This window comes from Agelaius tricolor, unplaced genomic scaffold (genome assembly GCF_023055355.1).
Source record: "Agelaius tricolor isolate 1412-34295 unplaced genomic scaffold, bAgeTri1.0.p SCAF_19, whole genome shotgun sequence".
In the NCBI taxonomy this organism is placed as follows: domain Eukaryota; kingdom Metazoa; phylum Chordata; class Aves; order Passeriformes; family Icteridae; genus Agelaius; species Agelaius tricolor.
The window spans coordinates 8,736,065-8,761,209 of record NW_027269279.1 but is presented as its reverse complement, the minus strand read 5'-3'; the positions used below and the strand labels follow the sequence as shown (position 1 = coordinate 8,761,209).

Below are 25,145 nucleotides of genomic sequence, written 5' to 3'. Positions count from 1 at the left end.
GGAGGCGCTGTGGCGGCCGAGCCCGGCTCTTCCGGCAGCGCTGGCTGCGGGCGGTGGCGGCGGTGAGGGGATGCGGCCCCGGGCGGCGGTCGCGCTGCTGTGCGCGCTGTGCTGCGCCTTAGTGCGGGGCTCCGAGGACATCGTCGTGGGTTGCGGCGGCTTCGTCAAGTCCGACGTGGAGATCAACTACTCCCTGATCGAGGTGGGCACCGCTGCCCCGCCGGCCCCGGCTGCCTGCCGCGCGTGCCGGGCGCTGCCGCCCGGGCCGCGGTCACAGGTGGCGGTGGAGCTGCGGCTCTTCTTCAGGCTGGCACTCTGCAGCCTGCATGGCATAAACCGTGTCCTGCTGCCCCCTGGCACGGCGGCTGCTGCTGCTGCTGCTGTGTTACAGCACTGGGTTAGAAAGTGCCTGGTTCCAGCGCTCCTCGCCTTTTAAAAAAAATATCTTTGTGTCTGCTTTGTTTGTTTCTTTTAGATTAAGTTATATACAAAACACGGTACTCTGAAATACCAGACAGACTGTGCTCCGAACAATGGGTATTTCATGATTCCCCTCTATGACAAGGTAAGACACAAATACCCCACAAATATTGCACTGTCCCCTCTGTGCTGGAGGCAGCTGCTGCCTCTGCCTCTGTCTGCCGGCAGATTAAATCTCAGAGCAACACCCACCATGAAACATTTGAATCAGGACATCACTTAGTTTGGTTTGGATCAAAGTTTCAGCTGTTTCTTTTTATAAAGCAACGACTTAATTTCCCAGTGCTAAATATGAAGAGAAAAGCCAGCCGACTGTGGCTGCAGTATTGGGTTTGTGCTGTTTATTGGAATGACTGCAGCATTGGGAGCCTGAATTCCTGCCAGTAGCTGTACAAACACTGCACAAAAAGTACAGGCTCCTACAGAGTACAGATAAAGCTTTCAGATTTTTTACCTATAGAAATGGAAGTAAATGTATACGAGAAGGTGTTTTGGTATGACTGAATTGAAAATAACCTGAATGGTTAATTGCAGATATTAAAAATGTTTAATGGAAATAATGATCCAGGAGACTCAGAATGTGTCAGTAATTTGATGTCTGCTTAGATTGAAAAGGTGTTTACATTCAAATTAAATTAAATACAAGCCAAAGTGTTTTGCTCTTTTAAGGAGATGGTTAACTTAGGCTTCAGAGGTAGAAACACAAATGGTTTGGGTTGGAAGGCACCTTTGAAGGTCATGTAGTCCAGCACCAAATAATTCCTTTCCTTCCCAATCTAAGAATGTAACATGCTTTCTGATCCTGGTGATTTCATTCTTGGGCCTTTGAGCCTTTCCAGGGATGAGCTTCAGGATATGTGTGGCAGAACACATGTGGTGCTCTGTGATACAAAGAGGATCCCTGTATTGATTAATACCCTTTTGGATCAGAGCTTTTAAAAGAATTGGAATTTTGTTATCCCATGTTTGGGCAGAATGGCTGAGTATTACCCAGTGGAAATATCAAAGGCTGATTTAGAGCCCATCTGTTGGGGCAGGTGGAGGTAGATTGAACGCTTTCTAGCACTGAGCTGCTTGACTGTGAGCCAGGTTGGTGCTGGAAGCAGGATAAACACGGTGATACTTAATTTCTGCTCTTGGCTGGATGTGAGCCCAGCATCCCAGCCTGTCTGGGTAGATATGGCAGCTGCTTTGAGCATAAGCAGGAGGAAAGGAGAATGGTGGATATTGGTGCACTCGAGTCTTGTGTTCCTCTCTGCAGCATGATGCCTGTGTTCTGACTTTCTTTCTCATTTGTTAGCTAAATTAAATTTCGATCAATAAAGACAGTTATTGCTTTTTCTTTTTTTAGGGGGATTTCATTCTTAAAATTGAGCCTCCCCTAGGGTGGAGTTTTGGTAAGTGGTTGTATGTCTTCTTACAATAGGACACTGTATCTGTAGTGTGGGACTTATCTCTAACTTGCAGCTGGCAGGGAAAATGGAGCACTTTTCCAATCTATATGGTTTAATAACTGACATGTGCTTACTGTACCTGGGGAAAGTAAAGCTGGGTGGTAGACACTGACAAAGTAACCCTTGAACTGATTTGAAGGAATGTGGGCTTTTGACAAAAAAGGCTGCAGTGGGAGGAGGGAAAGAGGATTTTCAGAGTCGAGATTTGGGGGTGCTTTACCTTTGCTGAAGAAAGGCTTCCAGAGCAACACTTGCCATGCTTGAATGAATACATTTCTGTGGCAGTTGTGTAAAGCTGAAACAGAGTTTCTCTGTGGTTGCTCTCTCACTAACTCTTGTGCTGTTTCATCATTCTTCTGTTCCAGAACCTACCAGTGTAGACATCCATGTGGATGGCATTAATGACATTTGCACAAAGGGAGGTGATATTAACTTTGTGTTCACAGGATTTTCTGTGAATGGAAAGGTTAGACTCCTTTATCTTCATTTATTCCACCTTATGCTAATTCAACCTTCATAAACACATTCAAATTCAGCTCTTCATGCTATTTTCATTCATTTATACTTCTGTTTCTTTTTATTTTGACAGGTTCTCAGCAAAGGTCAGACATTAGGTCCTGCTGGAGTTCAGGTTGTACTGAGAAATGCTGGCAGTGACATAAACATACAAACAACTATTACACAACCTGGAGGAAAGTGAGTGTGGGTGGTGCATCTGTTCATTTGCAAAAGATCCTTTCAATTCTGTCATACTGACTGGGACTCTAAGAGTTCTGAAGTATTTTTTCTAACATGTGAATAGAGTCTGAGTTGTTTTTCTGTGAACAGATGTTTGTGGCTGTTTCTGAAGAGACATAAACCCTTTCTTGCCTTGCAGGTTTGCTTTCTTTAAAGTGCTTCCTGGCGAATATGAAATCTTTGCATCGCATCCTACCTGGATGTTGAAAGAGGTTAGAACCTACACAAGTTCTGGTTTGCCTGGTTAGAGAGGATGGATCTGCTAGACCTTGTCTGGATCAGATAGTGTGAGGAAGGGGCTTTGTGGGTGGACAGGGTTACTGGAGTTTTTCTACATCTAATTCAGGTAGTCAAGAAACTGCCTGGTACAGACCCAGTTTGGAGATAGTGAAGCCAGCCAGGGAAGGACAAAATGAGCTTTTGCTTTGCATCTTCTATCCTGTACATTTTGCAAGAATGTTGTAGCTCAAATCCTTCCCTCCCAGACTTCTTGTTTTTTGAGGAGCTCTGATATCCTGACCATTTCCTAAATGAGTGAAGCAGGAAAAATAATGTTTTAGAAAGTATCTTTGCTTTAGTGTCTTAGTGTCTTGAGTAGCCTGGAGACCCTCTTTGAGTTCTGCTGCTCTGGCTTCTGTTCCTGTTGTTGAATGTGCAGTCTCTGATTGTTTTTAGGTGCTGTAAATGAGGCCTGATGCCTGTTTTTGATGAAAATGTTTGTTTCTGTATTTCAGGCCAAGACAGTGGTGCGGGTGACAAGTTCCAATGCTTATGCTGCCAGCCCCCTGATTGTTGCAGGCTACAACGTCTCTGGGTCTGTGAGAAGTGATGGAGAACCCATGAAAGGGGTCATGTTTCTCCTTTTCTCTACTTCAGTCTCCAAAGAGGTAATGGTTGATCAGTACTTCTTGAATATGAGTATGGCTATAAATAAGAAGAACCAAATAGCTTCTAGATTCATATTTCCCTGATACTCATCTGTCCTTCACTGGTTTGTACAATCCCTTAAACTGTATTTTTGCATTTGGTTCTTTTGTGTGATTTTTTTTTTCCCTAACAAGGCCCTTGTAATCCAACGTGACCTCCATGGAATTATTTCATAATTCATTGAACAGTAGCTGTAATTTGTCTTCAGCATGACATCTTTATTACTCTTTGCCCTTTTGATGGGAAGACAAAGTTCCACAGCTTCTACACAAATGTATTAAGAAATGAGTGTGAAACATTTGGTCATGTAGAGCTGATCTCTATTCTGCAGTGTTAACCCTGTCCACAGAACTGAAGTCACTTAATACACATAGTTCAGTTTTGGGGTTGTTGAATTTTCCATAAAGTTGATTATTTGCTGGTTTTTCCTGTTTTACCTATACATGAATTTTAAGCCATCTCATCAAACTTTGCCTCTAAAATGGTTTTATACTTCCCATCAGTCTTTCACAGTTGAGTATTTTGAACCCTGCTGTATCCCTCTTCCCCCCCAATTACTTTCTCTGTTCTTCTTTGAGACAGAAAGTTGTATTGCATTTATTACTACAGGATGTTGTGGGCTGCAGTATTTCTCCTGTGGATGGGTTCCAATCAAGAGATGAGTCTTTATCCTATTTGTGCAATGTTGTATCAAAAGAAGATGGATCTTTCAGCTTTCTTTCTCTGCCAAGTGGGAAATACACTGTGGTAAGTGACTAGAAATTCATTGCTTTTCTATTGAGAGGGTTGTTAACTTTCATTTTCTAAACCAGAGTGTGCTATTGCCACCTCCTCTCCTTTAAGCTGTTTCCTTTTGTTCCCATTCTCTTTCTTACATCTGGATGTCGTGGGAGCATGTTCTCTGTGCACTGCCTGGAGTGATGGTCCTGCACTCTCAGTCTGTGCTCTACAATTGGGATTCAGGCTTCTCTCATTCCTTTAGTCCTTCTAGCAATCATAGAGTCTCCTATCTGTAAGCTCTTGCACATACAAGTATGCTGTATTCTGACTAGAGGGTTACTTTTCCATATTTTCTGATGATTTCATGGTTTCCATCAGTCTTGAAATATTGCTCATATTTGTGTCTCCATGCCTCTGAGTAGTTTTTTCCAGGAGGTTTGCAGCTCATTTGACCCTTGGTAGAGGTGTCTGATGTCAGTAAGAACATGAAAAATTATAGAGGAAAACTATTCTGTCATCACAACTTAGGAGTCAAAGCCATGTGTCTTCTTTCAGATCCCATTCTACAGGGGAGAGAGAATCACCTTTGATGTTGCTCCATCTAGATTGGACTTCCTTGTAGAGCATGACAGTTTACAGATTGAGGTAAGGCCTGCAGAGGGAATAGTCCTTTTGTGCCACTCATTCCTGTAAAAGCCTAACTGATTTTAGCAGAAAGCAGCTGAATTGTGGAAAAACTTCTTTGTAAGAAGTTGAAGGTCCTTGTTTATGCACAGCAGGTAGAAGACAGTTTCTAGTACTGTGCTGTGTTTCTGTACTTTGATCCCTTTTAGTAGGAAGAAACAAAATAGGGCAGAGCTGTCTGCTGTGTTCACTCTCATGTCAGTGTTGCAAAAAGGCAGTAATCTTCAGGTTGCCTGTATTTCCTTGTTGAGATTGTCACATCTCTGGAGAAGGGCCTGTAGGTTTTCCTGGTTTGCAGAGTGCATTGTGTAATTTCATTATGACCTGTGACTCTGGCCCTCTGGGCTGTACCAGTGCAGATAAATTGAGAATGTGTGTTTTGTACTTAGGGGAGCAGTTTGCCTGGAGATCAGTTTGTACTTTCACAGTGATTATCCTGGTACATTTTTTTCCTAGAACTGTAAAGAAGTTTCCTTTATATGTGCGTAGGGAGAACACGGTGTTGATGGCTGTAGGTGTGTGTTTGCATTTCCTGAGTAAGGAATGATGTTAATTTTTTCCCATTTCAGCCTGTTTTCCATGTGATGGGTTTCTCTGTCACAGGCAGGGTGTTGAATGGTCCTGAAGGAGAAGGAGTTGCTGATGCCACTGTCACTCTGAACAATCAGATTAAAGGTATGCAGTGCCCTTGATCTTTGTTGCTACAGGGAAGCCTTTATGAAACTCAAGTACAGGACTAGTGTATGATGTGGAATTAACCCTTCAAGACAATACACTGCTTTTGTTGCAATTTATTTGAAATGTTAAAGTGGATTTCATGCAGTTGATAAATTTTGCGGTTTCTGGTTTACATGAGAGCATTAAATATTCATTTGTTTGGCAGTTGAAAATTTCTTAATTGCTTTCAACCATATGCTAGATTGTACTTTGAAATACAGAAATGAAGGTTCATCTAGTAAAAAAGCATAAAACTATTTGTTGTGTAATATGAATTAAAAATAGCCTAAAGCTGTGCATGTCCTCTGGATCTGTTAATACATAAGGTTAACATATGCTCTGGTTTTTAACTCTTGTTATTTGTTACAGTGAAGACAAAAGCTGATGGCTCTTTCCGCCTTGAGAACATCACAACAGGTACATACACAATTCATGCCAGGAAAGAACACCTGTTTTTTGATACTATTACTGTGAAGATTGCACCAAATACACCTCAGCTGGCAAACATCATTGCAACAGGGTAAGGACTGGTGTCAGGATGAAAATGCAGTTTGATATGTGGATGAGGCTGTGAAAATGGGTGATCATTTCCATGCCGTGCCCAGAATTGTGTTGTCAGGAGCTAAATGTTGCTGAAGAAATTAAAGGTAAATAGGGCAGCATGAGGGCTTGTTTCATGCACAGTATTTTGCCCAATAATAATTCAGGTTTAGAGCATCCTCTTAATAAGCTCTTCCTTGCAAGTGAAGACACTAAGGCATGGGTAAATTAAAAATTTTAGAATGTTATGTGAACCAGGAAAGCAACAGAGAAGCTTTCTGCCACTTCACTCTTGCACAGAAGGAGGGTATCTGGAGTCACACAGCTGTCTGGTGCAGTGCTGTACCAACCCTCTGCATTTTACTGCTCACTCTCTAGGTCATTGTTGCCTTACCTGAATTGTCTTTGTTTGATGCCTTGACTGTGAGTCTAAGGCTGTGCAGTGGTGGGAGATACAGCATGAGCTGAGGAAGATGAAAGGGCTGTGGTTCTGTGTCCAGGACTTCAGAGGAGAAAATAGTGGCAGTGTTTTGGAGAAGGGAAAACTTGGAATTTACTGAATAGCTATCAGCTCATACAGACATAGTCAGCCATTAGAAAAAACCCAGTGTGCTGCTCAATGATGGGGTACAATTTATTCAGTAACTAAATATATTGTGCTGTTGAAGGCAATGAACAAAACTTACCAGCTTCTAATTTGTCATCTTGTCTTGTGCTTTCACAAGTGTAGGTGTAGCAAGGTTGTGTTCCAGTGGATTACCTATCATATTTAAGGTTTTTGTCACAAAACATTGAAACTATTTAAAACCTGAGGGGAGAAATCCATTGCCTGCCTAACACAAAACCTTAAATCTGTTGCCTGCTTAGCACAAAAAAAAAAAAAAGAAAAAGGGCTTGGTGGCAGGGAAGAGTGAAGCAAGTTGCTTGCAAATCTCTCTTTCAGGAGAAATCCTTTCCAATTCAGGTGTTATTACCTCAACCTAGTGAGGTTTGCTTCTTGAGGAAGTTCTAAAACAAGGGTTCTTTATGATCTTTGTCAAATCAAGGTACTTGTTCTGATGACTGGCTTTTATTTAACAGGTTCAGCGTGTGTGGCCGCATCTCAGTCACTCGATTCCCTGACACAGTCAAACAGATCAGTAAATACAAGGTAACCATGATACCTGAAGACAAAGACAAAGCATCACTGGTCACAACAGAAACTGACTCTCATGGAGCATTTTGTTTCAAGGCAAAATCAGGTGCATACAATATTCAGGTAAGAATGAGCTTTCATTTCTTCATTGTAGGACTGTCATGGTGTTTTAGAAGATTTTGAAATTTTGGAAAGCATGTTGGAGAGGCAGGTTTTGCTTTGCCTGGGATTTACAGTAGATTTCTATTTTTTAAATTTCTGATAAATGCATTGAAGACAGCAGAGTGGATGGTTTTGGACTGGTGTCTGAAAGGTGGTGATGCCTTGATGTCATGTACTCCATAGGTAATTATTCCAGAGGCTGAGACCAGAGCAGGATTGGCTTTGAAACCCAAAATGTTCCCTGTCACTGTTACTGACAGACCAGTGATGGATGTGACCTTCTCTCAGTTTTTGGCATCTGTCTCAGGGAAGATCTCTTGTTTAGGTAAGTCCATTGTGAAAGTGAAATGGCAATGGAATGGAGAATTTCAGCACTGCATGTATGAGTGAGTGTTGTTGACATCAAGACCCTGTGGTTGGTCCCATCAGCAGATGAGTAAATGTAACTTGCAGCACATGGAAAAAACAACTCTCCTTGGGAGATGTTGTGGCCTAGTAAGTTTGGAGTAAAGTCATGTACCTCCTTTTGATACTTGCTAGGGATAAGCAAGTCTTCCTTCCTCAGAAGATGGGTGGGTTCTGGAAGGAAATGGTCCTGACTGCTGCTTAGGATACTGATCAGAGAAGTACTGGAGGTGAAAAAGAAGTTTACAACAAAAAGGGAAAAAAGCAGTGCATGTAAAAACTGTAGGATAGATGCTGAAGCTGTTGGCAGAAGCTTTCAACCTCTGTTTCTTTCATAAGCTTTTTGTCTTTATTTCAGTCTAAGGTTCTTCTCTCCTGCTATTTTCCTTGATTACCCACTGATTTTAGCAGATGATGATTGGAGCCTGGTTTTTGTCATTTTTACCCTTTCTTTTTCCTCTCTGAATCCTCCTGCACTTTGTGTTCTGCCTCTCAGGTGTTTACTCATTTCTTAAGTCTCCGCAGACTGAGGTGAATCCAGGGCTTTAATGTTGATCTCAAGTTTTTTCTTGCTATTAGATAAAAGAATTTGATTAACACTCTCAACATCTGCAGAATGCAAAAACCCATGATATATGCCTAAGAAACAAGTTTTAACTGGAAGAATCCTGTGCTGGGAGGGGTTACCATTTCATTTAGCACCCGAGGTGAGGCTGGCAGTGTTTGGGGTGCACCTGACGTGCCGTGTTCCCTGGCAGACGCGTGCGGTGACCTGACGGTGACACTGCAGGCCGTGAGCCGCCAGGGGGAGAAGCGCAGCCTGCAGCTGCAAGGGAGCAAGGACTCGGTGCCCTTCACCTTCGAGGGGGTGCTCCCGGGCAAGTACAAAGGTAGGAGCAGGGGAACTGCTTGGGGGGCACCTTGGTAGCTCAGTTTGTGACATAACGTGAGCACTTCTGTTATCATGGATGCCTTTTGCAGCATGCCCAGCACAGTTGTGAAACTTGAGAGAATCTGGAAAAATACCTTACAGCAGTGCATCAGGTTTTCTTAATGTTGGATGTTTAACCCTGTGTTAGCCCAAAGGTTACTGCTCCCTTGAGTTTTAGGGTCTGCATGGCTGGTGTGGGGGAACTGGGCTTTGTCATTAACTAGTTTGTCCCAAGCCTAAGACCAGGGACAGACTCTAGTTCTGCTTCCAGAGTGCTGCTCCTACAAACAATCTGTATTTTGGCCAGCCTGCCTTGGCCTGTGAAAATAAATTGTTTTCCAGGGAAAGGTATAGAAGAGGTATATAGATTGCACTCTTTGTACTGGAGTGGGAACACAAGGTTAAATTTGGCTGGGTTGTAATGTCCTCTAGGCTGCTTTGCCTGTCACAATGGTAGTGCCCATTGAGGAAGCTTCCAGGGTGGCCAGGTTTCATTATTCCTTTTCATAGCACAGCTCTCCTGATAGGTGTATTGGGTTCCTGGTGGTGCTGCAGTGCTGAGAGCCAGGTCTGTTACTACAGGCATTGTCATGTTTATCTTTGCAGATTATTGTCAGGGAAACTAGAGAGACACAAACTTCTCATATCACAAAACCTGCCCTTATTTACTCAGTTTTACATTACTGAAATGCTTTGTGTGGTGTATATTCTAGTAAGCATTGCACATGAAGACTGGTGCTGGAAGAATAAATCTTTGGAATTGGAAGTCTTGGAGGAAGATGTGTCTGGAGTAGAATTCAGGCAGACTGGATATATGCTGAGGTGTTCTCTTTCTCATGCAATCACACTGGTACGTAGGAAACAAATGTTCTTTTAAGTTTTTAATGACCTGAAGGCAGGTTGGATTATGTTTGGAATCAAAGCCTTCTCCTGTCTCTGGAGGGTCACAGAGCATGGAACATTGATGTTTAGAGTGCTTCAAGATTTGTCTTTTAAGTTTGGTGAAATGGTCTTGTGATGTTAGGTGTTACAAAAGAGATGGCATTGATGGATCTTTAGGCAAATACGATTTTCATTTTGTTGTTTAGTAGTTGTTAATAGTGAACTGTGCTGTGGCTTTACAGGAATTTTATCAGGATGGAAATGGACCAGAGAATGTTGGTGTTTATAACCTGTCCAAAGGAGTTAATAGATTCTGTCTTTCAAAGCCAGGTAAAAGCTTAAAAATATTAGTTTAAAAATGAAAAATAACCAGTTAGCTAATACTGCTGGGAACTAAAAATAAAATGTCTTGTGATTTCTGAAAGACATTGTTTTAATTTAATCTGTATATAAATGATCTGTTTTGAGTTTTTAGAATTCTCCATTTCTTCTGCTATTTAGTCCTTCACCAAATCTAGATTTCAGAAATAAAATGTTACTATTTTTTTTTCTTGGTGATGGAAGTATTTCATCTTTGATGAATGAAGGTCATGTTGAAATAATCTCATTCATATAAGTTCTGTGTGTCAGACTCATTAGAAGGTTTCTGTGTGAAAGGCAGCAGATACACAGTCAAATTTTGTAGTTGTTTCTATACCTCTGCTCTAAAAATTGACTTTTTCAGTGGGTCATTCTTTGCCTTGCTGTTTGTAGGTGTGTATGAGGTGACCCCACGCTCCTGCCACCAGTTTGAGCATGAGTATTACACCTATGACACGTGAGTGTGACTGTTCCTCACCTTCACCTACCAGCATGATTCTCCATAGAGCTCCCTTCTCCTGCTTGCTTTCAGCAGGACAGGATGTGTAGAGGGAAGCTCAGGCAAGGTGTATCACACGTGTTCTCTTGCCCTTCCTATCTTAGAAGTAATAAAAATCAACTAATGAGAGAGTTTAAAGATGCTTTAGTTATTTTAGATGGGTGTTTTTGTCAGCTTTCTGTCTGTTTAGTGTTGGGTTTGCTTTGTAACAGAGAAGAGTTATTTCAGTGAAAACTGTTGCTCATCTGAGAGCTGAAAGGCAAAAGATAAGGCAGTAAGATTGCTAAGAGGCTCTTGCACTATTGCCTGTCACTGGTGCCATGACCCTCTGGTGGTGGGATTCTGCTCACCCCATTTTTTGAATAAATGTTCACCCTCATCACAAGTAAGCAGTGCTGATCTTCCTTGGTCAGGCAAGTTTATTAGTTATTTATAGATTATGGTCTGGTGATGTGTTTAATGACACTTGGACATATGAAATCAAACAAATCAGATTTAGCTTGAGAGGAAGCAGAAGGCTCAAAGGAAGGGATTGCTTTGGGGCTCGAGTTAGGAAATGCTCCCTTTCCAAGAGATGACCATCCCAGCACTACAGCTTTGCTGTGTAATTTCTGCATCATCTTTTATAAAGCATTTCAATCTCAGGGGTGAGAGCACAGACTCTGCTAAATAAGATTTGCTCATTTGGGAAGGGGATTTGGAATTCATGTCTCTGTTCCTTTGATGTGCAGGTCCTCTCCCAGTATCCTGACGCTCACTGCAGTTCGCCACCACGTCCTTGGCACGATTGTAACTGATAAACTGATGGATGTGACTGTCACCATTAAGTAAGGACAAAGAAATGATGGGCCTGTAAAAAGTGGAAGAAAAAGACATTTCTCCCATAAAGCTTTACTCCAGTTTTAGTGCTGCAGTGGCTGCTTTCTAAGGGGATGGCATCCTAGCCTAGGCTGCAAGAGGTTTTTAGTGCTAAGATGTGCTTTGAGTTCTTTGGAGAGAGATAAATGCAGCCTCATTTTGAGCATTTTCTCATCATTTCAACCTTGCCTCTCCCTACTTTTGTGTCTTGGTAACAAGGAATGATTTTCTGAGTTTTTATATACTTTAATTAACTGATGTTTCAGGGGTATTGTTTTAGCTTAGGTCTGAGCTCTTTAAGGCACTAGCATATATTTTTTCCCTTTTTCCTTTCCTCAGAATGAGAATCTGCTGCTTTACAGCATTGTAACTGGTGTGAGGAGGGTTATAAAAGGAAAAACATGCAGAGTGATTGCACACTAATGCACCAATTTATGTTTAGCTGAACAGACAGCTCACTAGGGAGCACTGATTTGTGAACAGCTTTAATTGTACGAGGTGCCAAATCTGCCTGAAAGTGTCTGGTAATGATGAGTGTTTTATTGATACTCTGCTGGTGTCTACTTGTTCTAGGCTATGGGTTCTCAAACTTTTTTGAATGCAGAAAACATCTTTTCAGAGAACGTTACCTGCAGAGCATTGCCTCAAGTTCTCCAACATTAATGACCCCATCACTGTAACTGCTGGGCAACTCCAGCAGCTGCAGAGGAGACACTGAGACAGCAGAGAGCCATTAGGATTTTAAAAACAACTTAGTGAGGAGGTGAATATAGTACCAACCTTCTCAGCTTGTTGGCTTTTTGGAGACTATTGGCCAGTGCTTTGAAGGCAGCTTAGTTGCCACAGATATCTCTGATCAATCCTGCCTCAAGCTTTTCAGCTGAATTCCAGTTTGTTGAAGTGCCACCAACATAAAGGGAACAGCTCTGAGTTTAAAAGCAAGCCATGTGTTTTTAAAAGTCTGTGTACCAGATCCATGGCTGTGACCCTTTAACTTTGAGTTAACAAAAAACCCTGAACAACCTCAATCAAAAGCAAAGCTGATTCTCATCAGTTCTTGATAATGGCTTGGTATGTTTTAAAAATAAGACTGTAGTAATGTATTATGAGTATCTTGAGATTGTGTGTGCCTGTACAAATTTTTAATAGGCTTTCAGACAAAAAAAAAAAATTACATGTTTCTGTATTGTGTTTGGACTGCAGAGAAAGAATATAAAGCCTTGATGAAACTTAGTGTGATAGAGCAATAGTAACTATGTCTCTTAAAAAGACAAACTGGAATATGGGTGAAGGCTGAAGCAGGAGACAGAACTATCCTGGTAATCTAAAGTGGCTGTAGGAAAAGTGATTGTGCTCATTTAGGTTCAGTCCTCACTGAAAATTCAGACTGTTGGAGAGGAGTGTTGATAAGATACAAAGTATGATTGGAGTCTAGAAGAAAGTGCTAGAAAAGAGAGGATGCAAGATCAGAGAGAGTGAAATAAAATGCATTGTTCTGAGCTGATTCTAAGAACTTAGTTGAATTTATCTAGTAATCTGTTCACTGGACAGTGACAAGATAGCTGGGTAGTTCAAATGAATAGGGCAGATAGGTGAGAACTCAGAGATTTTCCTGGGAATTTCTGGCTCTTGGAAGTATTTATGTGTGATAGAAGTTACTTTCTCCTTGTATTCTATGCTCCTGAGAGGTAAGTTCTGAGACAAAAGTCCCTAGTTCTGAAAAAAAAAAGCAAGCTTAGCAGTCTTTTTATTTATTTTGTACTTTCTCTTTGTATTAAGCTTGTTCTCAGGTTTGACATTCCAGCCTTTCTCTTTAATTTTGTTCTTTGTTAAAGGTACTTTTGCAAACTGATCCTTTTGCCTAAAAATTTACCACTCCTGTGCTCTTACCAGAATAAACAGGGCAGTTAAAATGGGATGGGTTAAAAAAATACCCTGGGACTTGTCTGTGATGGTGATGGTGTGAAGGCAGTAATTAACAGATACAACAAGCTCTTTTCTCCTGTAGGGCAGGAGATGATTTTGTTTCTCTCCATGTTTTCAGGTCATCCATTGACAGTGAGCCTGCCTTGGTCCTGGGGCCCCTGAGGTCTGTTCAGGAGCTCCGGCGGGAGCAGCAGCTGGCGGAAATCGAGAGCCGCCGGCAGGAGAGGGAGAAGAAGGGGCAGGAGGAGGAAGGAACGAAGCCACCAGTGCAAGAGATGGTGGAGGAGCTCCAAGGACCATTCTTATATGAGTTTTCATACTGGGCAAGGTAAAAGCAAACTCCAGTAATGGACAAGGTGTGTTCTTTGTACTTGTGTGTGGTGTTTCTGTCAAACAGGATAGTGACAGGATTCCAGGTAGGACAGAGCTGCTGGCTGGGTGCCTTTGGTGACTCTGAGCTACAAGGAATCTTAGTACCACAGTAAGAATTTTGCTTAGGTTGTTGTTAATACTTTTTTCTTGGAGTATTTAGATGCATTCTTGCACTCTGCTCTACATGAGAGCTGCTAATTCAATTTTCCTCCAATTATATCTTATTTGTGTTTTACAGGTCTGGAGAGAAAATTACTGTAACACCATCATCAAAAGAGCTGCTCTTCTACCCACCTTATGTGGAAGCAGTTGTAAGTGGAGGTAAATATGAATAATTTATTGTTTGAAAGGATTGAATTTTTATGATTGAAATGTATCTATGTAGATAAACATATGAATAACTCGAAAAGTAATGTTAAGGAAGTTAGCTTCCTAGTTAGGAAGCTAGGAATGTTAGTTTCAGTTGCTGCTATTTCTTTGGGCCAGTTTAATTCTGGAATTTGGAAGTTATTTAATAGAGGATGCAAGCACAGTTTTTATCAGCAGAATATTCTTCCAAGTGCTGAAAAAGCACCTAGCACAAGAGGAAGGCCAGGATGCTGGGTATTACACCAGATTCTCAGAATTGTTCATAGTACTGTCACCTAGAAAAAGAGTTGTGCAAAAACAAGCTTCCTATTTTGAATTTGTTACCAAATTCAAGTTTCTATCAAAGTTTTTTTTTCTTCTCCACTAGATTACAGTAATAAAAATATTCACAAAAAAAGCTTCAAAATTGTCAGGGTTATCATCAGTTTTTGATGCTGCTTGTTAGGTCAGTGTCCATTTTGTCCTCAGGTTCTTAAGTGAACATATTTTGTTTGAAATCACAAGGAAATGTTAAGTGCCTCTTTTCATGTGACTCTGTTTGCACATTCTAAATTCATTTGAGGGAGGGAAATAAAATTTTGCTTAATGACATTGAACATGACATTAAGCTGACCTGAATTTGAACTCAAAAAATGTGGTCAAAGCTCAGTGTAATCTGCCTAGAAGGAAGTTTCATTGCCATTGTCTCTGTGTGGCTGCAGTGTGTGGAACTCACTGAGACCTCCAACCACTTCAGAAATGCATAAAGTTTTTTTGGGGATGTGCTTATAGCTTTGAAATGTAGTTACTCATTTTGGTATTGTTCAGATTTTGTAAGATGTGTTGAGGGGCAGTGAAATTGTGTAGATTGATCTCTTGTTCTAAGATAAAATGCTACCAGCTGATCACTTTGGAAGTAGTTAAACTCCTGTTGTAAGCCAGAGTGTCAAGTGTATTTCTGACCTTTTTTTTTTCTTAAATCCCCTTCACAATGACCAAGAGAGTTGTCCTGGGAAGCTGATAGAGATTCATGGAAAAGCAGGCTTATTTCTGGAAGGGCGAATTCATCCTGAATTGGAAGGTGTTGAGATTGTCATTAGTGAGAAGGGAGCAACTTCTGCACTTATCACAGTTTTCACTGATGACAAAGGCACTTACAGGTAATGAACAGATTGGTTCTGAACCTTTGGATTCTTTAGTTAAAAGGCAGTGGTTACTTGACAATGTGTATGTGGTATCCAAGTGTTCTTTCTGAAACAAGTTCTGTTCTCCTTTTCTTTGAAGTGTTGGCCCACTCCACAGTGACCTGGAATACACAATCACTGCTCAGAAGGAAGGTTTTGTTTTGACTGCAGTAGAGGGAACAGTTGGAGACTTCAAAGCTTTTGCTCTTGCTGGGGTGACATTTGAGGTAATGTTCTGAACATTTTGGGTTCTAAATGAATAGTGTGTGCAGTTGGAGCTGGACAGGCAAAAAGTTAATCCATATCTTCCAAAAACAAATGGGTAGGGGATTTTGGGGTAATTTATTATTATTTGGATAATAATTTTTGTCATAAGGAAACAAATCTCAGTGGATGAGCTCAGTTGAGACCATGACTTGCCATGCAGAACATACTTTGCAAGGTTTATAGAGTCCAAAAAACTGGCTTTATTTGCTTTTTTAGACTTGGACCACCCTGTTTTAATGAGTTTTGTCCCTCAGGGTGTAGTCTGGTCCAGCTAGTGCTTGGTTCCAGTGTTTGGGGTGCTTTGTTCTGGCCTCCCAGTGTGTTCTGTGGAGTGGTACAGAATGGCTGCTGTGGTGGCACATGGTGTGCCATGGGCTGTGACTGCCCAGGCCTTGGGAGCAGGGGCTCTGCAGCCCTGTGGTCTGGCAGGAGGGGCAGCACAGATGTGGTGAGTTGTGCTCAGAGCCAGCCCACCTGTGCACTCTGCAAGGGGCTTTTCAACTGAGCCCTTCTCCATAAAGAAACCCTCACTTACACTTAAAATCACTGATTTTTCAAAACCAGATCAAGTCAGAGGATGACCAGGCTCTTGCTGGAGTTCTCTTGTCCCTCAGTGGAGGGGTGTTTCGCTCCAACCTCCTCACACAGGACGATGGCATGCTGACATTTTCCAATCTGGTGAGTTGAAATGATTCTTCTGACCGTGGCTGTGTGTGGGGCTCTGTCACTCTGCCCTCCCCAGCAGGGCTCTCCTGAGTGCCAGATGTCCTTTGAAGCCTAACCCACCATGAGAAATGCAGATCCCTGAGAATAAACAGCACTTAAAATCTTAGCAAGTGAAAGATGTGAAATCTAACATGGCAGGAGGTTTCTCCCCAACAGGTCGTGGATGATGTTGATTGATCTCAGTTACTAATTTGCAGTCTGTAAACATGAAACAAGCCAATTTGTTGATAATCATTGGAGAGTCTTTAGGGGGAAGGAAATCTAATTACATTATTGATCTTTATGTGTGTAGACATGCTTGAATAGTTTCTTTGCAGACATCCTTCTTTGGTGGTCAGTCTCCTGTCCTTGAGGTCTTGTGGTAATGTTTTAGGGCTGTAGTTTCTCTCTTAACACTTTGTCACCAGGTGGAATTCCATCAGTTCATTGTCCTGTGTTCTCCCTGTTTTTCACTGCTCACATTTTGTGACAAGTTTAACCTGTGGTTGGAACAGAGCACTTCAGCTCTTCAGAGAGCTCTTGCAAAGCATATTTGTTTGGAGTTGGTGAGTTCTTGCATCACTGTGACTAAACAGATTGCTTTGTGCCTCTTTGCAGAGCCCAGGGCAATATTACTTTAAACCCATGATGAAAGAATTTCGATTTGAGCCATCATCACAAATGATTGAAGTGCAGGAAGGACAAAATCTCAAAATCCAGATAACTGGTTACAGAACAGCTTACAGGTCAGTGGAGCTGGAATCCATGGAAAATCCTATGGGCTGTATTGGGATGTGTTGTGCCAAATGTGTTTCCTCCAGCACAGCTCTGTTCTTGCAGGTTTGGAGGAGACTTTCCAAGTCTCAATTTATCTTAATTATGCTGTGTATAAGTACTTTTTTTTGCCTTTTTTCGTGGTTGTGGATATGTAGCTAAGACCAGATAGCAGAGCTATAGGAGGAACCATGACTATGAAAGCATTGTCTCAGTGGCACTGGAAGTGGTTTGTGCTTCCTCCAGAGAAGAGAGGACTATTCTGGGTATGGTAGACCAATTCAGAGATCTGACTTCAGGATCCTTGCTTTCCTTACCCTCAGGGTTAAGAAAGAACTCCTGCTGATGGAGTCTAGGAAACTTGGATTCTTAAAGTTGTATTCTGAACTGCAGCAGATTCTGATGATTTAAACTGTTTTACAAATACATTATAAATACCCCTTTTCTTCTGCATGCTATGGTAAATACATTAAGTACTTTTGCCACCAATTATAACAATAAAATGTCTTTAAAATACATATTAAAACAGCATGTGCATATCTGTGGCAACTGTTCTCTTTATACCTCCAGCTGTTATGGCACAGTTTCCTCTTTAAATGGAGAGCCTGAGCAGGGAGTGTCAGTGGAAGCTGTGGGACAGAAGGATTGCAGCATCTATGGAGAGGACACAATAACTGATGAGGAGGGCAAATTCAGGCTCCGTGGCCTTCGGGTAAGGAGGAGGAGGAGGAGGAGGCTCTGTCATTTCTTTGTCACTGTGACAATGGAGCAGTGAAATGGGTTCTGTTCAGTAGCCACTGGGTTCTGTTTTCCCATCATGTTTGCTAACTCAGACTGCCCTGAGTCTCTCTGTGTGAAGAAACACTGTCAAGTAGTGAACATTGAGCCTGAGAAAAGGGGAAGAGAAAAGCTGGTGGTGTAAGTGTGTGACCTTGCTGGCAGCATACTGTGCTGTCCTCCACAAATACTGAGCAGTTGGTGTGACAGGACACAATCCCCTGGTCAGTGCTTGGGTGACCAGCAGGGAATTTTCATAGGCAAAAGTATTTGGGGAAGCGTTTAGTTTCTCCTGTGAAGATACCAACAGCCTATTTTTAGCAGGGCCTTGTGTGTGTGTGTGATGTGGTTACACAGCATGCATGTGAAGTAAGCTGTTCTTCAGGGAATGGGGAAGCTGAATTTATGGCACCATTATGGAAGGAATCAACAATTTCCTAAAGTAAAAGGCAATGTTTGATCAGATTTTAATCCTGTGTTTTCCTTCATCACGGTAGATGATTTAACACTGTGATGCAACAAAGTAATGAAAGTTCTATATAGCCTTTTCTTATTTTCTGACAGCAAACACTCCTAATAGTGTTATTGAGCTGAATTTTCTATTTGAGATAAGGAAAACTTTAACTGCATAGAGTTAAATCTGTTTGGGTGGTGTATCTTAAATGGAGTGTCAGAAAATCCTCTTTACTGCTCTCTAAAATTAAAGTATGTATTATTCAGTGTTGGGATTTATCATCTGAATTTTGCTTTCAGCCTGGCTGTGTGTATCATGTCCAACTCAAAGCTGAAGGCAATGATCACATTGAAAGAGCTTTACCACAGCATCGAGCAATTGAGGTAATTTTTTCTCTTTTTTTGTAGCATCACTTAAATATGAAATGGGTCTGTCTAGGCATCCTGTCTGTTCTGTCAGCAGCAGTGTAGTGAAGGCATTCTGTTTAGACAAGTGCTTTTCAGCAAGTTAGCTCCCTAAAAACAGACCCCATATTGTGTGTCAGCACCATAGCTCAAAACTGAAGTGAGATAAAGCCCAAACAGTAAACAAGTGAAAAGGATTCTTTCACAGTCATGAAAACTGTGCATCCAGAAACAAGAGAATAAATGTATGGAATACCTTTCAACATTTCTTTGTGATGTGGAACAAAGCAGTGGTAGCTTGAGGATGTCATAAATTGTCATATTGTCCTACAGTTGTATTTAGTTATGGGCAGAGAGATATTGTTATGTTTTATTGGCTCTAAATCATGCAGTCTTGATGTAGGTGAAATTGTAATTTGGACTATCACTTTTATCTTTATAAAATCTAGTATTAACTTCACATTGAAAACTGTGGAATCTTGTTAAATATTCCACATTAATCAACTATATAAACATCTCTGTGCATTTCTCAGCACAGGTGCAAAATATTGAGACCAATGTTCTGAGATCAGGCAGTCCTGTGGATGTACCTCAGCCTTTTCCAGAATAGTTTGTGCTTTTGAGACTTCCATTTTTAGTTTAGCTTAATGTCATGAGCCTCATGCTGCTAATGCCCAAGTCTGCAATTGCAAGCTGTGCACTCTGGAGAGCAGGGACTTGAAAGCTTTGAGCTTCCCTGTGGTTAGTATAGAACAAAATCCACTTTTTATTTAAAATGATCAGCAGTGTTTGTGCTGTGTTAACAGTTGTGTTGCTGTCCTTTGTTAATGTCCTTCTGTTGGTGAAAACCTGAGTGTGTTTTGTGTTGCAGGTTGGGAACAGTGACATTGATGACGTTAATATTATAGCGTTCCGGCAAATTAATCAGTTTGATTTAAGTGGAAATGTAATTACAGCCTCTGAATATCTCTCCACTTTATGTGTAAGTTCAAGCCTTTCATCTTTGTCAAGTGTATTTGTGACTGCTTTCACAATCATTTTTTTTTTTCTGCAGGGTCACTGGAAATGGTTCAGTAGCCAGAGCACACATTTAATTCAAATTAGAACTAATAGTTTAATGAAGGTGAATTTGAATCCCAGATTGAATGAAGATTGTAGTATTCCTGATGTTTCCTCTAATGTTTCCATTTTTCCTAGGAATATGTTTAAGAAATACCTTCTCTGGTTGGCCTGTACATTTTGGGATATATTTCCCTGATTAGGGATGCTCTGTCTGTAGGGGCATCAAAACAACAAGGGTTAAATGAGTCCTTTGTATCAGAGAACTGCAATAATTCCTGAAACACCTGAAATTTTTGACCTGTATGTCAAAACCTGAAGATACCATGTGAATTCAGTAATACCATGGGACATGTGAATTTAAAACTACATTATAATAGACAGATAGGAAAACTGAAATTTTCAAAATTCAGAACACTGTACTGTGGTCTGAAAAAGCTTGCTAACACCTCTGATCCTTTTGGCTTAGGGCACAAATGCTGGAAGTGTCTGCAAGAGGTGTTAGTGGGGTAGGAGTTACAGTATAATTTCCCAGGTTTAAAAGCTCCATAAAATGTTACCTACCAATATAAATGCAGTGCTTGGATTTCTTTCACACTAGTTTGTTATGCATCTCACCTGCCAAGATCTCATTGCTAAGCTGTTGGGTTTTTTGGGAGACATGCAAAGGATCCAACACTCAGAGCAGGTGTGAAGGGAAAATGTGTCACCCTACTGAAGAGCCCCTGAGCTTGTGTCCCATCTTCCTGGGGAAGTTTAAACCCTTGCAGTTCAACCTAAGCCAATAGGAATTGATGTTAAAATTTGATTATATGGAAGTTATCCAAGCCTGTGCCTTCTTCATATTAGGTGGGGTCTTGTGTTGCATGTGAGCTGTTGAAGGGTGCATGTCATCACCCTGGCCTCCAGTTCAGGCATTCTTGTCTCTGAAAGTTTTGCTAACACTGGGTCCAGACACAAGAGAGAGCAGTTTTGTGCTCCACAGCACAGACTGCTTCTCATACACTGGCTATGTGAAAATGTCAGACAGCAGCTGTTCCGAAATTATTTCAAGTTCTATAAAAAGACTCTTTTGTAACTTTTCACATCCCAGATTAGAACATTTCCAGGTGTTCCTACTTCACAACTTTCTGTTTATAAAAACACATGATGAATTTGGAAATGCTTTTATCCCTGAAAGTGTGGGATGTCTGAAATATCTATTGTGGTGCAGGCTTGGAAATGCTTTGTTTGTGCTTCTTCCTTCACTTACAGGTGAAGCTCTACAAAAGTGAAAATCTTGACAACCCAATTCATACAGTCAACTTAGGCCTATCCCTGTTTTTTCATTTCCCACCACTACTCCGAGATGGGGAGGTAAGAATAGTGCTGGAAAATTAGCTTAGATCACTTTATTCTTTTCCCTAAGGACACTGAAGTGTAATTTGTGCCTGCAGAGGTGTATTCATGCTGCACTAATCAGTGTCTTGGAAGATTTGAAGCCTGTTTAACTGTCCTTTGCCTTTAAATGTGGTTTTTATCTTGGACTGCTCCTGATGCTGTAGCCTGAGTCTGTTTTTTACCCACAGAATTACGTGGTGCTCCTGGATTCTACATTGTCTAAATCACAGTATGACTACACCCTACCTCAGGTTTCTTTCACTGCCATTGGATATCATAAACACATTACACTGGTCTTCAGTCCCACTGTAAGTACTACATATTTTCATGTTCCAGTGTTCACCTTGGGAGCAGTATTTGGTGTTATAACCTGCATATATTTTGTGCTCTTGGCCAAGCTTTCTGTTAGTGTAACTATGAAGAGGTTTATGAGTGGCATTAATTTACATTTGCTGTGTGTTCAGTTGCCAGTGGAATGGGAGTGGGCCATGAAACAGCAGTAGGAAATGAAGGGTGCAGATGTGCCTGAAAGGTTCTGTGCTAGCATGGCTGCTGTCGTGGGGTCACAGAGGTGTGGGCAGCATGGGACAGGTAAACCAAAGCACACCAGGCTGACTGTCAGTGGAGACTGACCATCAGTGAATTGGCTTTACAAAGCCTGAGACACCTCAGGAAAGGGTAATACATGAGTGCCTGATCCAGAGGGTGGCTTTGAAGTGGGAAGTAAAGCAAATCCTAGAACAGCACTTGGAAGGAAGTGAGATAAGAAGGGCTGGATGTGCCTCATGATCCTATTGCTGATATATATAAAATAAAATCCATGATCTGCACTGTTTGCAGAGAAAGCTGCCTGAACAAGACATTGCCCAAGGGTCTTACATCGCGTTACCGCTGACGCTGTTGCTGCTGCTGGCTGGGTACAACCACGATAAGGTGGGTTAGGGCTGCTCCTGCTCCTGCCCAAATATTACTGTCCTGTCCCTGGATACATTGCACTGTGCCCAGGGAGGGTTTGTTATCCAGACAGAGGTGCAGCCACAGTCCCCTTATGTGATTCTAAGAAAAGCCACAGTGTAGCCATTGTGGACAATTGTAGCCATCTTTTTGGACAATTACCTTCCTTTAAAAAAGCTTAGTGTGAAGATGAGTTCCTGTGCTGTGGCTGAATTTTGGTTTCCCATTTGATAGCTCTGAGAAAAAAACAATACAGCACCATTAAAATTCAGATAACCAGACTCAGTGATAATAGGAATGAAAATAATTGTTTTCTTGGCTTCAGGGACAATCAGACTGGAAAAGATCTTTCAAGTCTTCAGGTCTGGTCTCATTAGCTTTATACCCTCCCTAGTTCAAAAGCTCTCAAGAGGAATACAAATACCTGCTATACAACCCCCTCTTGTCTTTGTTATCAAGCTGTGCTCTTCTAGTCTTTTCTGATATGACTGGATTTCTGTTTTACCAAAAAGAGAAATTATATTTGTCTGTACAGGTTGATTTCCTCTCAAACAATCAGTTTAGGTTTTGATTATCAGAAATTCTGATAATCAAACCAGAAGTCTGGTTTGATTCCTCCCCAGGATTTGCTTCCATAGATGTGCCATTGATGCAATAGAGTCTGGTAGGGGCTACAAGTCTATAGAGAACCATACCATTCAGCCCTTACATACCATTATAACCACAACTTGCTTGCCTTTTTTTGTCCCCCAGCTCATTCCCTTGCTGCTGCAGCTGACAGCCAGGCTGCAGGGGGTGCGTGCCCTGGGGCAGGCAGGCTCAGACGCCGGCGGCTCCGAGGACGCAAAGAGACAAACCAAGAAACAGAAGACGAGACGGACGTGAGCTGAAAGGAGGGACTGGTGCATGGTGCTCTGTCAGACTGGAGCCCGAGGAGGCAAAGCCACTAAAACACATCTTGGTTGAATTTGCAGACTTGACTTTTTTTGGTTTTGCTACATGAGCACCATTTGTCACATTAGCTCCATTTTGGTTGTAAGTTTTCTATGGAGTCTATAGATTTCCCTGTTGTAAAGTGATTAAATGAATGCCTCTGATGTCACTGTGAGTGCATCTCTCATACTTGAAGACAATTAATGCTTTTTTTTTCCTTTTCATTGAAACAAGTCATGCTGTCCTTATTAATGATTTATAAAAGCAGTGGTAATAGATAATACTTGATTTCAGTTTCAGTCTCTAGAATTTGGAATGATTTTTCCTTACCTTTTGAAATACTGACTTTACAGAAGCAGCACACAGGGATTCTGCTAAATCAGCGTTGATTGAAACAGAATTCTAGGGGAAATAGGTAGATTGGTGACTTATGTCATTGTCACTTCCAGTTCAGCAGCTTGATTGAAGAGTCTGTCTGATTTCAGTTCTTGTCCAGTGACTATGTTATCTTTGATTAAGTTTTTGCCCAATGAAGACAAATTCTCCATGCCAGGTAAGGTTAGTTGTTAATATCAGGTAAGTTCTGATGTTCCTACTGCAAAAGCAGTGTTTCAGTTTTAGTTTCCTGTCCAGTGTGATCTCTTTAGACCTCCAGTGTTCCTGAGGTGGCTCCAGTTGGCTGCACTACTCTTGCCAAAGCTGTACTGTGTTCTCTGTGTTGCCATTCACCCAGTGTGGTCACATCTCCTGCTCAGGCCATGCTCAGCCTTTTCTCAATTAATGATTGATATTTTTTTAACCTTTTTTTACCTTTTGGATTTTTTAACTGTAAGGAATGTGACTTTCTTTGAAATCTCCAATGTGTACAGTCCCAATAATGTAGTCTGTAATAAATAAGCTGTTTCTTACAGGTTCTCTTTTGATTCCTGCTTGAAGTAGATAGTTGGACATACACAGTTTAAATGTTAATGGGGCTTTTTATTGACAAATACTATAAAGGTTAACAGAGCATTTGAAGATGCACATAAATGCCTGCAAATATTGCAAAGACATTGGTACTGCCAGTAAGTGGCAATGTTTCTCTTTTGCAGTACTTGAAATAAAAGTCCCCTTACATTTAAATGTTTAAGCTTACAAGCCCCCACCAGTCTTAGAAATTTGGATGCTGAAGGTTTTACCCTGATTTTTTTTGCACTTTGTGAGAGTTTGGGCCTAAATAATTAAAACTTCATTTGGTGATGATTCTGTCTCTCAGAGGGAAATTTGTCAGGACCATAACAAGAATGTAGAATGTTGAAAAAGCATTATGTAGAGAGCTTGAGATGAAGCTCTAATAAATTATCATGCTCTACTTAAAGACTTTGAATTTCATATTGCTGTGATGAAATATATGGGGAAAAGACAAGATGTTCTAAGACTTATGATAAATTGTACATTTTCAGTACATTTCTATTTTGAGCTGGTGAATGTTAAGAAAGTTATTGCTACTTTGGGGAATGTATGAGGAAGAAATGCACATATCCATGTGCCTCAAAGGAGTTCCAGGTATTCTGATGTCTGAACTGTGAGACTGACTGATGATTGAAATTAAACATTGGAACTGCTGTTAATAAAAAGAAAATAAGAAAAGTGACAGTTCTTGCTAATTTAATGTTTGCTTCTAAATGTAGAATTTGCCCAGTGTGTCTCTTCTCAAAATTGTCTTTTCTTTGCCTTCTGCATCACACTTGTGGCTGACTATGAGTCCCATGTTTTAAGGTTTATTCTGCTGTTGAAGTGTTAATTCCTACAAAAACTATATCTTGAAGTTCCTCAGTTGGCAGAGAAGTTGTGCTCTGAGAAAACAGGGAAAACTAAAGCATGAGATAATTTTCTAAAACAAAACTAAATGCTAAGGAATCAGTATCTTCAATTATTTGTAGAAACCAATAATCAGACACACAGGCCCAAGCAGAAAGATGAGTGTGGTCTCTGCAATGCCCAGAGCCAGGAGCATGAAGCAGGACAGACAGACAGGTCTGTGTCCGTGGGCAGTGCCAGAGGGTTTGTACAGGCACTGGGGGTGCAGGGGCTGTACTGGCACCTCTGCAGAGCCCCCAGCCCCTCAGCACAGCCT

The 25,145-nt window shown here is 41.3% G+C and overlaps 1 protein-coding gene across 1 annotated transcript; it reads left to right on the top strand.

Moving 5' to 3' along the window:
* The first annotated feature begins 15 nt into the window (after window positions 1-15).
* Window positions 16-24,662, top strand: LOC139598157 (BOS complex subunit NOMO1). Its single transcript, XM_071444156.1, has 31 exons — window positions 16-202; window positions 476-565; window positions 1,832-1,877; window positions 2,300-2,400; window positions 2,524-2,630; window positions 2,812-2,884; window positions 3,407-3,559; window positions 4,209-4,346; window positions 4,875-4,964; window positions 5,573-5,678; window positions 6,090-6,240; window positions 7,341-7,518; window positions 7,741-7,882; window positions 8,721-8,852; window positions 9,607-9,743; window positions 10,018-10,105; window positions 10,529-10,592; window positions 11,366-11,461; window positions 13,537-13,746; window positions 14,029-14,111; window positions 15,139-15,298; window positions 15,423-15,549; window positions 16,154-16,267; window positions 16,913-17,040; window positions 17,639-17,780; window positions 18,599-18,682; window positions 19,575-19,685; window positions 21,017-21,118; window positions 21,331-21,450; window positions 21,983-22,075; window positions 22,850-24,662. Exons 1-31 carry the CDS (start codon window positions 71-73, stop codon window positions 22,979-22,981), a joined length of 3,630 nt encoding a protein of 1,209 aa, XP_071300257.1. The 5' UTR covers window positions 16-70; the 3' UTR covers window positions 22,982-24,662.
* The last annotated feature ends 483 nt before the right edge of the window (window positions 24,663-25,145 follow it).

Coding starts and splice junctions, on each gene's coding strand:
- LOC139598157 (XM_071444156.1), top strand. CDS start 71: ATGCGGCCCCGGGCGGCGGTCGCGCTGCTGTGCGCGCTGTGCTGCGCC. Junction 7,519..7,740: donor CAGGTGCATACAATATTCAG/GTAAGAATGAGC, acceptor TGTACTCCATAG/GTAATTATTCCAGAGGCTGA. Junction 11,462..13,536: donor GATGTGACTGTCACCATTAA/GTAAGGACAAAG, acceptor CCATGTTTTCAG/GTCATCCATTGACAGTGAGC.